The sequence below is a fragment of the Ranitomeya variabilis genome, chromosome 6 (genome assembly GCF_051348905.1).
Source record: "Ranitomeya variabilis isolate aRanVar5 chromosome 6, aRanVar5.hap1, whole genome shotgun sequence".
In the NCBI taxonomy this organism is placed as follows: Eukaryota; Metazoa; Chordata; class Amphibia; order Anura; family Dendrobatidae; genus Ranitomeya; species Ranitomeya variabilis.
Window position 1 is genome coordinate 253,463,603 of NC_135237.1, and position 13,762 is coordinate 253,477,364.

A 13,762-nucleotide genomic window follows, 5' to 3' on the forward strand; every position below is an offset into this window, starting at 1 on the left:
CAGTGAATGCAACCACCAGCTTGGCCCCATTTACAAATGCTGCAAAACCTCCGGTATCACTACGACAAAAAAATGTTGTGGTAACATACTTACGTAAGCAGATAATGCACGCTTGGGGCGTGGAGCTATCACAACACAACCCCATTATAAATGTATACATGTAGCACAAAATTAATTCAAATCCCAGACTGTAGCACAAAATCAACTAGGTGTAGAGTTAGCAGGTCCCAAGAAAGAATTCAGACCTTCCCCAATTAATTTTTGCTTAAAAACATTTTTTTTTTCAAGTAAATTAGGATGCCAGACGCTAACATTAATGCAGAATCTGTATATAAATTAATGCTCAAAGTAAATCCCAAAATTTACGACCAGTCCTAATGCGGACCCCAACAGCTCCCCTAAAAAATCCAACCCCAGATCAGACTCCAAAATTCAGATTGATATGGACGGCTGGCACTAAATTCAGACTTCAGATATTTCTGACCTCAAACCCATTTCTTCTCTTCAGTAACAGGTACATGACTTTGGTGTCACATCAATGTCGTGAAAGTCCTACATGCCTTCTAGTTGCATCTGTGCCATGATTTACATAGAACTACGGTAATTAGAAACCATGTGGTTTTGGTGTGTTGTACTTAATCCAGCTTCTTTTTTTATGTTAGGTCCTGGTGTCATTCAGAAACTACATGAGGGTCCTGGAGAAATGGGGAAACCTGTTGTCCTGCCTAAAGAAGATCAAGAGAAGATGAAGGAAATGTTTAAAATTAATCAGTTCAATTTAATGGCTAGTGAGATGATTGCACTCAACAGATCTTTACCAGATGTCCGGCTGGAAGGGTAAGTGAGATGCAATATTTAGTAGGTGTGAAAACTGAAAATTAAAAAAAGACAATCAGAAGATGGTCTGCCAAATGTTCATTGGACATCATACAATACGGCTTGTAGATTGCTTCAGTTCCCTCTCCACATATGTATGTGTACTGTATACATCATAGCACCATTAAATAAAAGTTAAATGGAGAACCTATATAACAATATTCACACAGAATAGGTGACACTATAATCTTTGCAGACTTCTGAAACCAGGGTTTGGATATTCTTGGTATCATTGTCAGTTCCGTTGATGCCCAAGCTTCAGAATCCTCACAGGAGACATGACTTTTCCTCCTCGGATTTCCTGATACTTCATTGAAACCATCTTGCCATTAACAGGCTGCACTTTTCCAATAATAGAGGAAGAAAAGCAGCCCCTGAGTATCATTGAGCCATGGTCATCCTTTCACTCACTCCACACTTCTTCCTCCAGAAACACTGTTGATCTAGAAGTCCAAAAAGTTCCAGTTTTGTTCCAGCGATCTCCAGAACAAGATTTATTTTTATTTTGCATTACTGCATTACAGTACATGCTTGTGCAATTTCATCTGTAATACTTGCATATTGCAGATCCATATTACTGACATCTACCAATATGCTCATTTAAAACAAGCCTTAGGCTAAGTCCCCATGGCGTGAAAACAGCAGATTTTCTGCTGCATATTCGCTTGCTTAAATCTCCTTCATTGTACTGTGCCATCACGGTATGTGAGATTTCTTAAGAAATCTCATGCACATGCTGTGAAAAATATCCACAGTGTAAGATGGCAGGAGTTGCAGGTTTGAGATCCTTTGCAATTTGAAAAGTGAAATATGCGGTTTCCCCGCAATGATATCCACTGTGGTAAATGGTAGTCTCGGCAGCACTTTGTCCTGTGTAAACAGGACATGTGCTGCTGATAACAATAATGTCACGCTCGCGCCCAGACTGGTTGGCGTGGGTGTGTGGCCCCACTGGACCACAGACCAAACTTCCCTGGAAGAGGTGTAACTAAGTAGCTTCCTAGGTGTTCGCTGGAGCCTCTGATGGTGAGGTCAGACTTGTGCAATAGGAAGCTACCAGGTACCACTCCAGGGTGGCTGCTGATCCCACCGGGGAACGGAACATAAACAGGCAAGCGGGCACGGCTGGCACTCTGGCAGATAGGCGGGCACGGCTGGGACACAGGCAGACAGACGGGTACAACAGAGACACTGGCAGGCAGGCAGGTACGGCTGGCTCTCTGGCAGGACAGGCGGACAAGGCTGGTACACTGGAAGAACTGGTAGGGACCGGTCTGCAGGCAGACATGTAAAACAGGTAAGAACCTGTTCAGACAGGAGGGCTAATTAATAGGTAGAGAAAGACCGCAAGAGCGGATGCAGAGTGAAAGCACAGGAGCTAGAGCCAAGAACAGAAATGCAGGAGGCGGAGCCACAAACAGGAGGCGGAGCCAAAAGCTGGAGGCGGAGCCAAGTGCAGTACCGCATGAGGTGGAGCCAAGAGCTGGAGGCGGAGCCAAGTGCAGAAACGCAGGAGGCGGAGCCAAGAGCTGGAGACGGAGCCAAATGCAGAAACGCAGGAGGCGGAGCCCAGAGCGGGAGAAGTAGAACCGCAAGGAGCGGAGCTAAGTAGAACCACAAGAAGCGGAGCCGCAGAGCAGGGCCACAGAGTGCAAAGCAAAGTGCAGAGCAAAGCTTACAGAGAGCAGAGCTGACAGCTAAGCCACAGAGTGCAGAGCAAAGTCAGAGTACAGAGAAAAGTGCAGAGCAAAGCTACAGAGAGCAGAGCTGAGAGCAGAGCAAAGTCCGAGTGCAGAGCAAAACACAGTGCAGAGCCCAGAGCAAAACCAAGGTTGCAGAAAGCGGAGCCGAAAGCGGAGCAAAGCAAGACACAGAGTACGCACAGCAGGGAAAGGAAACCAAGGCAAGGATATAAACGGACACAGGAACGAGACTAGGCTAAGACAAAGTCAGGAACTGGACAAGACACAGAGACATGGACATAAGCCAGGGTATGACGCCCCTCTGGGTGGCAGAGATAGGCCAGGGTACGAAGACCCGCTGGGTGGCTACACAAAGACATAGACCAGGGTACTAAGCCCCCTTGGGTGGCTACACAGGAAACAGACCAGGGTACAACGCCCCCCTGGGTGGCAGACATGAGAGTAAGTTGCACAGGCCCCCACCAATGGGTGGGGGATGTCTTAAATACAGGAAGCCTCATGGCGATTGGCCAGGGACACCTTAGCAAGGTGCACACAGTCTCTATAAGAAACAGGAGTTGCCGGCGCCGCCCCCCTATGCACACAGAGCATGCACAGCGCAAACAGCAGACATGAGGCACACAGCATGGAGCTGGCAGCAGAGAGAAGTCACAAGATGGCCCAGAGAAGTGAGTGAGTTGAGTGTAATGCAGGTGGGGGATGGGAGGCCATGCAGTGATGCCAGCAGAGTTGTTACAAATGATATTCTATGCAGACAGAGCAATCTGTCTATGTGCGTGGAGTGAGGTCCTCCTACCCTAAACAGGCTATTAAACTACCACTCATCGGCTTACATGTACATGATTGGCAGTCGTGCGGTTGACCAGTGTAAATGCAGCCTTCCTTGTCGATTACTGAAGGAGGTTAAGGGTTTATCCAAAAGATTACTTGGTCTGAATTATTTATTAATGTCTGGCCAAACTCTATGACATGTAATTTACACTTTTTATGTACAATAAAATATGAATTTGGTAATTTTTTCCAAAGACCCATTAAACGATACCAACATTAATGGATCATTTATTATGTGTCAAACATAAGTCTTTCTGGGATTATCCCTGATTGTAAACCTTCAAAGTAATCCATCTCACCATGTAAAGTATATTGGCTCATCAAAGGACATGGTGGACCTGAGCGAGAGCCATACCACAGGCTCATTACTGGTGCACAAGCCAACAGGGTAATGTCTGCATTGTGGAAAACACATAATGGCTGCTCTGAGAATCGCTGCTATTGCAACTAACAGATTAGAGCTTGTGCTGGATTAGCAGTTCTTCCAATCATGTTTGTGTCCGACAATATTCATCATGTTGTAGACGATATTCAGAGTTGTGCTACAGGCTTCCTTTGTGATGTCCACCAAGCTTTCTGATATTTTGACAGCAAGAATATCTCAGGCTACACCTCAGTTCTTGCAGCAGGAAATACCGACCATAAGACTAGAATTCCTCAGGGAACAGAACCCTCTCGTTTGTCAGAGGTCCATTATACACAAGTCATTAGCATTGAACCTTTTTTCAAATTGAAGTTTAGTTTAAAGTGAACCTGTCAGCAGGATTTTGCTAAGTAAACTACAGGCATTGTCAGATTGGCAGTGTTAAACTGATTAAAATGATACTCGGGGTGAAGAAATCAGTCTTGTTTCTTGTGTAAATCAGTGTTAAGACATTTTCAGTTAATAATATGCTCGTGCTCCGGGGCGAGACTGTAAGCTGAGTCTTATCTTCCTACTCTAGAAAGACCAAGAGAAACCAAGAAAAGACCTGTCCACTGGCCACCCCGAAGCACAAACATCTTCCTTATCATAGAGAACAGACTGTTTGAGCTTCTGGGCAGTCTATGGGCAGGTCTTGCTTTCTCTGGCTTTGAGAATGAAGATAAGACTCTGCCTACAGTCCTGTTCCAGAGCACGAGCATCTCATTAATTGAAATCTTCTAACCTTGATTACACAAGAACCACAAGACTGATTTCTTCACCCCAAGTATCATTTTAATCAATGTAAAAGCGGCAACCTGACAGTGTCTGTAGTTTACTTAGCAAAATCCTGTTGACAGGTTTGCTTTAAAGAGGTTGCCACTAGCAGAGCGACATTTGCAATGTGGTACACAAAAATATAGTGGTAGAAGAGATTTATGGGGAACGGTGCCTAACATAGACAGAACCATTACAGGACAGTCCGCAAGGTTTTAGTGCAAATAAAATGAGTGCCTGTGTAATATTCCAGGACTTATGAGTCTGCTGACAGTTCCTCAAACATATGCAAGGGGGGAGCTAACAAGAAAGCCCCTCCTGGAGTCAGCCCATCTGACTTCTTCACTTTGGCGTTGTGAATAGTGCATTCAGCCTAGTTCTTACAGCATCGCACAAATGACCACTCTTTTGCAGCTTAAACAGGACAATGAAACAATAAAATTAAGAACCTTTTGATAATGGTTAGCACTCTCTGGTCAGTACCAATCTTACAGAAGCCATTTTCTCTAGACGTTTTTTTCAGGTGGGATTGACTTCTTGTTTAGTATTAATCTGTCTCCCAAGCCTGTAGGACTATATTCTGCATTGTCCTATGTCGGTCCTCGTGGTTTACAGAGGCCTTCGTTGTTATTGCATTTTCATCGCATTTATGGCACTATCTTCAAGAATATGCTAAGGTGAAACTCTTTGAATCTTGCCTTGTGCATACACAATGGAGTGTTCAAGTCTTCTGGTAATGAGAAGTCTGATCTTGAGATCAATACAGATTGGATTGTAATACTATCCTTGTATTAACTACTTGAAGTGCTAGATCCTTTGCTCAGCTCTTTTTATTGTATGTGCAGCTTGCATTTTTAAGCACTTGTGATAAGATGCCCTTGAGATGTTTTATGTGTGTGATGTATAAATGATTATAATGAATTGCCTGGAAAGCTAGGATAGGATGGCTACTGCATATTATTTTTTCCATATACATACAGTATATATACATTTTTGTTTAGCCTTGGGCAAGGAGCTTCATCTTTTTCCGGTCACGCAATGTTAAGACATTTGTGCCAGCGATTAATGACAATGATCAATGACACTTTTGCATAAGCTCGGTTGATCGGATTTGTGGTTCCTGATATTACGGACCTAAATGTACTTTACATGAAATCCCAAGTTCTACAACTTTTTCCCGGTGGTGTTATCTACCTAGCCCCAGTGCTCAGCTATGAGCAGCTGTCCCAGGTCCTGGCTCCTTCGATTAGTGCTGACATGGAGAGGGTTTCCGGTGTTGCCACATAATCAGTGTTCTGCCATTACTAGGTAGATAAGATTTTAACCATCTCCTCTATACATTGAGGACAGTTCTGGCACTTATGTGAGCTGCAGTGGGGATTTTGAAATCCACATCACGTCAATTCTTTCATTAGATTTTATCCAATGTGTTCACATTGTAAATCCGCAAATACGAGCGGGGAAGTCTGCCGTGGGAGATTCTCAAAAACATATGCTCCAAGCGCCTCATTTGTATTTGTGCCTAATCAAAGTGTTCTCCAAAACTTGCCCAAATATTTTTATATTTCAGTTTTTCTTTTTCAATAAGTTTGCAAACATTTCTACATTTTATGTTTTTTTTCAGTCAAGATGGGGTGCAGAGTGTACATTAATGAGAAAAAAATGAACTTTTTTGAATTTACCAAATGGCTGCAATGAAATGAGTGACAAATGTAAAGGGGTCTCAATACTTTCCGGACCCACTGTACCTGTGCTTATGTTCAAATGGATTTTTGAAATGCCAAATTGTCTCTAACTCCTTAATCCCATATGACGTACTATCCCGTCAAGGTGACCTGGGACTTAATTCCCAGTGATGGGATAGTACGTCATATGCGATCAGCCGCACTCACGAGGGAGCGCGGCCGATCGCGGCCGGGTGTCAGCTGACTATCGCAGCTGACATCCGGCACTATGTGCTAGGAGCGGTCACGGAGCACTCCTGGCACATTAACTCCCTGCACACTGCGATCAAACATGAACGCAGTGTTCCGGCGGTACAGGGAAGCATCACGCGGGGAGGGGGCTCCCTGCGTGCTCCCCTGAGACGATCGGTACAAGTCTATGTGCTCACCTTGTACCGAGCGTCTCCTCCCTGCAAGCCCCGGATCCAAAATGGCCGCGGGGCTACTTCCGGGTCCTGCAGGGAGGTGGCTTACCAAGTCCCTGCTCAGAGCAGGCACTGGTAAGCCAGGAGCAGGGCACGTCAGATCAGCGATCTGTCACTATAAAGTGATGTCCCCCCTGGGACAAAGTAAAAAAATAAAAAATTTTTTTTTAAAATGTGTTAAAAAAAAAAAAAAATTCCTAAATAAAGAAAAAAAAATATATATTGTTCCCATAAATACATTTCTTTATCTAAATAATAAAAAAAACAGTTAAAGTACACGTTTTTAGTATCGCCGCGTCCGTAACGACCCAACCTATAAAACTGTCCCACTAGTTAACCCCTTCAGTGAACACCGTAAAAAAAAAGGCAAAAAACGCTTTATTATCATACCGCCAAACAAAAAGTGGAATAACGCGATAAAAAAACGAATATAAATTACCATGGTACCGCTGAAAACGTCATCTTGTTCCGCAAAAAACGAGTCGCCACACAGCATCATCAGCAAAAAAATAAAAAAGTTATAGTCCTCAGAATAAAGCGATGCAAAAATAATTATTTTTTCTATAAAATAGTCTTTATCGTATAAATGCGCCAAAACATTAAAAAAAAGTATGTAAATAAGGTATCGCTGTAATCGTACTGACCCGAAGAATAAAACTGCTTTATCCATTTTACCAAATGTGGAATGGTATAAACGCCCCCCCCCCAAAAAAAAAAAAAAAAGAAATTCGTGAATAGCTGGTTTTTGGTCATTCTGCCTCACAAAAATCGGAATAAAACTCGTCCCGCAAAAAACAAGACCTCACATGACTCTGTGGACCAAAAATATTTTTTGCAATAAAAAGCATCTTTTAGTGTGTGACAGCTGTCAATCATAAAAAACCCACTATAAATAGTAAATCAAACCCCCCTTCATCACCACCTTAGTTTGGGGAAAAATTAAAAAAAATTATTTATTTCCCGTTAGGGTTAGGGCTAGGGTTAGGGCTAGGTTTAGGGTTGGGGTTAGGGGTGGGGTTAGGGTTCAGGCTAGGGTTAGGGCTACAGTTAGCGTTAGGGCTACAGTTAGGGCTGGGGCTAAAGTTAGGGCTGGGGCTAAAGTTAGGGTTAGGGTTTGGATTACATTTATGGTTGGGGTTAGGGGTGTGTCAGGGTTAGGGGTGTGGTTAGGGTTATGGTTGGGATTAGGGTTAGGGGTGTGTTTGGGATAGGGTTTCAGTTAGAATTGGGGGTTTCCACTGTTTAGGCACATCAGGGCTCTCCAAACGCGACATGGAGTCCGATCTCAATTCCAGCCAATTCTGCGATGAAAAAGTAAAACAGTGCTCCTTCCCTTCCGAGCTCTCCCGTGCGCCGAAACAGGGGTTTACCCCAACATATGGGGTATCAGCATACTCAGGACAAATTGGACAACAACTATTGGGGTCCAATTTCTCTTGTTACCCTTGGGAAAATAAAAATTTGGGAAGCTAAAAAAAACACTTTTGTGGGAAAAAAATTAGTTTTTATTTTCACGACTCTGTGTTATAAACTGTAGTGAAACACTTGGGGGTTCAAAGTTCTCACAACACATCTAGATAAGTTCCTTGGGGGTCTAGTTTCCAATATGGGGTCACTTGTGGGGGATTTCTACTGTTTAGGTGCATCAGGGGCTCTGCAAATGCAACGTGACACCTGCAGACCAATCCATCTAAGTCTGCATTCCAAATGGCGCTCTTTCCCTTCCGAGCTCTGCCATGCGCCCAAACGGTGGTTCCCCCCCACATATGGGGTATCAGCGTACTCAGGACAAATTGGACAACAACTTTTGGGGTCCAATTTCTCCTGTTACCCTTGGAAAAATACAAAACAGGGGGCTAAAAAATAATTTTTGTGAAAAAAAAAAAATAATAATAATCTTTATTTTCACGGCTCTGCGTTATAAACTGTAGTGAAACACTTGGGGGTTCAAAGCTGTCAAAACACATCTAGATAAGTTCCTTAGGGGGTCTACTTTCCAAAATGGTGTCACTTGTGGGGGTTTCAATGTTTAGGCACATCAGGGGCTCCCCAAACGTGACATGGTGTCCCATCTCAATTCCAGTCAATTTTGCATTGAAAAGTCATATGGCGCTCCTTCCCTTCCTAGCTCTGCCATGCGCCCAAACAGAGGTTTACCCCCACATATGGGGTATCTGCGTACTCAGGACAAATGGCACAACTTTTGGGGTCCAATTTCTTTTGTTACCCTTTGGAAAATAAAAAATTGGGGGTGAAAAGATCATATTTGTGAAAACATATGATTTTTTATTTTGACGGCTCTGCATTATAAACTTCTGTGAAGCACTTGGTGGGTTAAAGTGCTCACCACACATCTAGATAAGTTCCTTAGGGGGTCTACTTTCCAAAATGATGTCACTTGTGGGGGTTTCAATTTTTAGGCACATCAGGGGCTCTCCAAACGTGACATGGTGTCCCATCTCAAGTCCAGTCAATTTTGCATTGAAAAGTCAAACTGCGCTACTTCCCTTCCGAGCTCTGCCATGCACCCAAACAGTGGTTTACCCCCACATATGGGGTATCAGCGTACTCAGGACAAATTGTACAACAACTTTTGGGGTCCATTTTCTCCTGTTACCCTTGGTAAAATAAAACAACTTGGAGCTGAAGGAAATTTTTTGTGAAAAAAAGTTAAATGTTCATTTTTTTTAAACATTCCAATAATTCCTGTAAAACACCTGAAGGGTTAATAAACTTCTTGAATGTGGTTTTGAGCACCTTGACGGGTGCAGTTTTTAGAATGGTGTCACACTTGGGTATTTTCTATCATATAGACCCCTCAAAATGACTTCAAATGTGATGTGGTCCCTAAAAAATATTGGTGTTGTAAAAATGAGAAATTGCTGGTCAACTTTTAACCCTTATAACTCCCTAACAAAAAATAATTTTGGTTCCAAAATTGTGCTGATGTAAAGTAGACATGTGGGAAATGTTACTTATTAATTATTTTGTGTCATATCTCTGTGATTTAAGGGCATAAAAATTCAAAGTTTGAAAATTGCAACATTTTCAAATCTTTCGCCAAATTTCCGTTTTTTTCACAAATAAACGCAAGATATATCGAAGAAATTTTACCACTGTCATGAAGTACAATGTCACGAGAAAACAGTGTCAGAATCGCCAAGATCCGTTGAAGCGTTTCAGAGTTATAACCTCATAAAGGGACAATGGTCAGAATTGTAAAAATTGGCCTGGTCATTAACGTGCAAACCACCCTTGGGGCTTAAGGGGTTAATGTAGCCTTTGTCTGAAAAGGCAAATTGTCAGCTCAATGACATGGCAAATTTATGCTGCATGTTGAAGTCTGTGGAGAGGGAAAGGGGAGATGGTGGAAGGAGCAAAGTGAGTGAGAGGCAGCGAGGATAGCTGGGTGGATCCTGAAGGCCTCTGCCGGCCTGAGTTTTGCTGGTTGACCTATCAGTCAAGTAGAATTGGATGGGAGCTCTTCAACCCTTCCCTTGACTTCTCCTCTTCATCATCAGGTATCGTTAATTAGCTGAAAAGTTCACTTCAAATAAAACCAAAAACCGATCAATACGTCCCTTGCCCATCGTACCCAATGTACAAAGGCCATTCAATGCTTATTTACTCCATACCTTGCTTGTAGTATTTCAGTAGCAAATTGTTTAGTGCATGGGGTACACACAGCATTGTCTTCTCTGCTGCCTTTTTCTCTTTGCCTGCCTGCCGCCAGACGGACAGGTCATCTATATCTCACTGACATGCCTCCCCTGCCCGAGATTCTGCGCAGGTGCCATCATTGCCAGGCGTTGCGTCCTTGTCGTCAAAGCGGCACGTGCACAGTAAGCTCCTGATAAGATTGAAACAGCCGTATTATTGATCTGTGCATGCGCGACCCTCCGTGATGAGACCACCCCGGGCAATGCATTTATATAATCTCAAGCAGGGGAGGCAGGTCCCTAAGACGAGAGTGACCTGTCCGTCAGAGACCGGAGGCAGACAGGGAGATAGAATAAGACAGGAGAGCTGGAAGGGCAGTGTCTGTCCCGTGCACTTTTGATTGTAACTTCAAGTCTGAAATTATTTAAAATTTCCAGCTTTCGAGCTACTACAAGCAAAGTATGGATTTAACACCTTCATCACCTTGAGATTTTCTGTTTTTGCCTTTGTTTTTTGCTCCCCTTCTTCGCAGGGCCATAACTTTTTTGGGGGTCAATATGGCCTCGTGAGCTTTTTTTTTTTTTCTTTTTTTTTTTTGTGAAGTTGTTTCTTTTAGGCCTCTTTCACACTTCCGACTTTCAGCTCCCGTCACAAGCCGTCGATTTTTGAGAATGCTGGATCCTCTATTTTCTCATGGACTTGTATTAGTGACGGATGGCCATCCGTTTCATCCGTCGTGCACTGGATCCTGCGTAAAATGAACGGTCCGTCGGGCAGAGAAAACGTTCAGAGGAACGTTTTTTTTGCACGATGGAAAATCGGTCAGCGACGCATCCTGCGCTGCCCGTCACTGGCTACAATAGTAGTATATGGGCGCAGGATGCGTCGCTGCCTGTGAAAAGCAGGAATCCAGCGACGTGTCCCATCTTTTTAAAGTGAGCATGCGTGGAAGAATTTCCTGTCAGGGAAATTCCCTCTCGCTCGCTCTCTTTCTCTTTTTACTTTTGATGCTGCCTATGCAACATCAATAGTAACAAGATATAATGTTAAAAATAATAATAAAAAAAAAAAAATCGCAATATTCTCACCTCCATTCGTCCCGCGCAGCATCACCGATGCTCCCGGCAGCTAGCGTTCCTAGTAATACATTGCATTGCAATTTTTCAGGAAATAGGGCTGGGTTAGGGCTTATTTTTTGCCCTCCGAGCTGATGTTTTTATTGATGCCATTTTGGGGTAGCTATGATCTTTTGATCGCCGGTTATTTAGCCCTGCTAATGTGTAGCAGAAATGATCATCTCCTATGAATGAAGGCCACGTGGGGACGCTCGTAGCTGAGCGGCAATGACAACCACAGGGGTCTCCTGCAGACCCCGGGTTGTCATGCCAACTCTTTAGCTCCCTGAGATCATGTGACGGGGCGCAGATGGGTGAGGTTAGTGACATGCTTCCGGCATCGCAATGTTAAATGCCGCTGTCTGAGATTGACAGCGGCAGTTAATATGTTAACAGCCCTGGGTGGATCGTGATTCCAACCGTGGCTGTTAGGGGCACGTGTCAGCTGATGAAATTAGCGGTCATGTTCCAGAAAGCATGCAGCCTCAGTGCCCGAGCCCGTAAGGAGTGCAAAGACATGACCTAACCTATGACACGTGTGTGTGTGTGTGTGTGTGTGTGTGTGTGTGTGTGTGTGTGTGTGTGTGTATATATGTATGTATGTATGTATGTATATATGTGTGTGTGTATATATGTGTGTGTGTGTGTATGTATGTATATATATATATATATATATATATATATATATATATATATATATATATATATATATATATATATATTGTCATAGGTCGTGAAGGGGCATTAAAGGGCTTTAAACATATGCCTTCAATTAGGGATTTCAATTACTGATGACAAGTTCCCTTTTAAAGGACTGTTCCATTTTATCATAAAGCAAAATTCTCTACCTTTAACAAAGAAGAGCACATAATATGCCTGTTAACCCATGGGTTTACGATAATGTGATTGTGGGGTAGGCCGGCGGATTGGTGACACAGATGTACACAGTGCTGCACCGAGGACAGTAAAGGCCAAATATTGCAGGGGAACAAGCTCACAGGAAGCGCTCAGGAAGTATTCGCATGTGTTCCAGTTTGCAGATATTTCTCCAGACTTCCTCACCACTGACAAGACAAATAAATGTCCCGCATTGTAATCTGTTGCTGTATCCCAGCTTTTGGCATTGCTCATTTCCAGGAGATCGCTATTGCCAACTCTGTAAATGTAGGGTACGGAGCTAAGCAGCAGAAATGTACGGTGTGTGGCCTCATGTAATACCCACCGCACCGCTTTCTTGTTTTCTGATTGCATAGTTCCATATCAGAGGCAGGATTCCGCAGATCTAAGGAGCTTGTGATGGCTACTCTTACTGCTTTCATGCGTGACTGAGCCGGTACCTAACATATGGAATCACAGGCTTTGCCTTACACATAGTAATGGTTGGGGGCCATATTAATCCTGTTCAGTGAGTTTTCTCTGCCCTTCTACGCAGCAGTTTACTTTATTAGCCAATGTACAATCCTGCCTGGGATTCTGGAAAAGACTTAAATGATTGGGATCTGCTAATGAGACTCTTATGCAGTAATTTATTGATTTTACTGGTATCACGCCATCATATTCCGACACTATCGTCACTATCCCCTTAGGGAATTTGGCTTGTGAGCCTCTATCTATCTTTGGAGTGTGGGAAGAAATCGGAGAACCCAGAGGAAACCCACACAAACATGGGGAGAACATACAAACTCCTTACAGATGTTGTAAAATCATATAGTGAAATAACGTGCTTAATATATGTCCACCTTGTCATAAAAAAATGACTACTTTGGGATTTTTAATGCCGTTTCTTATGTAATTTGATGTGTGTCAGGAGCAATGTGAACATCCATCTTGACAGTACATGGCCTATTTAATGTCATTAGTATTCACAAGTACATACCCGGAATATAGATCGTGGCAAGGCTATAAGTTATACACCGGAGCCTTTCAAATCAGGAGGTATATTTTGCTCTTTTAACCCCTTAAAGGGAATCTCACCCCCAAAATGGCCTATAAATTAAGGCCACCGCCATCAGGGGCTTATCTACAGCATTCTGTAATGCTGTAGGTAAGCCCCCGATGTATCCTGAAAGATAAGAAAAACATGTTATATTATACTCACCCAGGGGCGGTCCCGCTGCCTTCCAGTCTGATAGGCGTCGCGGTGCGGGCCCAGCGCCTCCCATCTTCATACGATGACGTCCTCTTCTTGTCTTCACGCTGCGGCTCAGCTGGAGGACGTTTCCCGGCGCCTGCGCACTGCAGTACTCAG

The 13,762-nt window shown here is 43.5% G+C and overlaps 1 protein-coding gene across 2 annotated transcripts in view; it reads left to right on the forward strand.

Moving 5' to 3' along the window:
* Positions 1 to 13,762, forward strand: part of GALNT1 (polypeptide N-acetylgalactosaminyltransferase 1) — a 177,024-nt gene that overhangs the window by 79,496 nt on the left and 83,766 nt on the right. For both annotated transcript variants that reach the window (XM_077269588.1, XM_077269591.1), the window contains one exon: positions 663 to 837. In XM_077269588.1, coding sequence (XP_077125703.1) covers positions 663 to 837 — 175 coding nt within the window. The remainder of the gene's footprint in view (positions 1 to 662; positions 838 to 13,762) is intronic.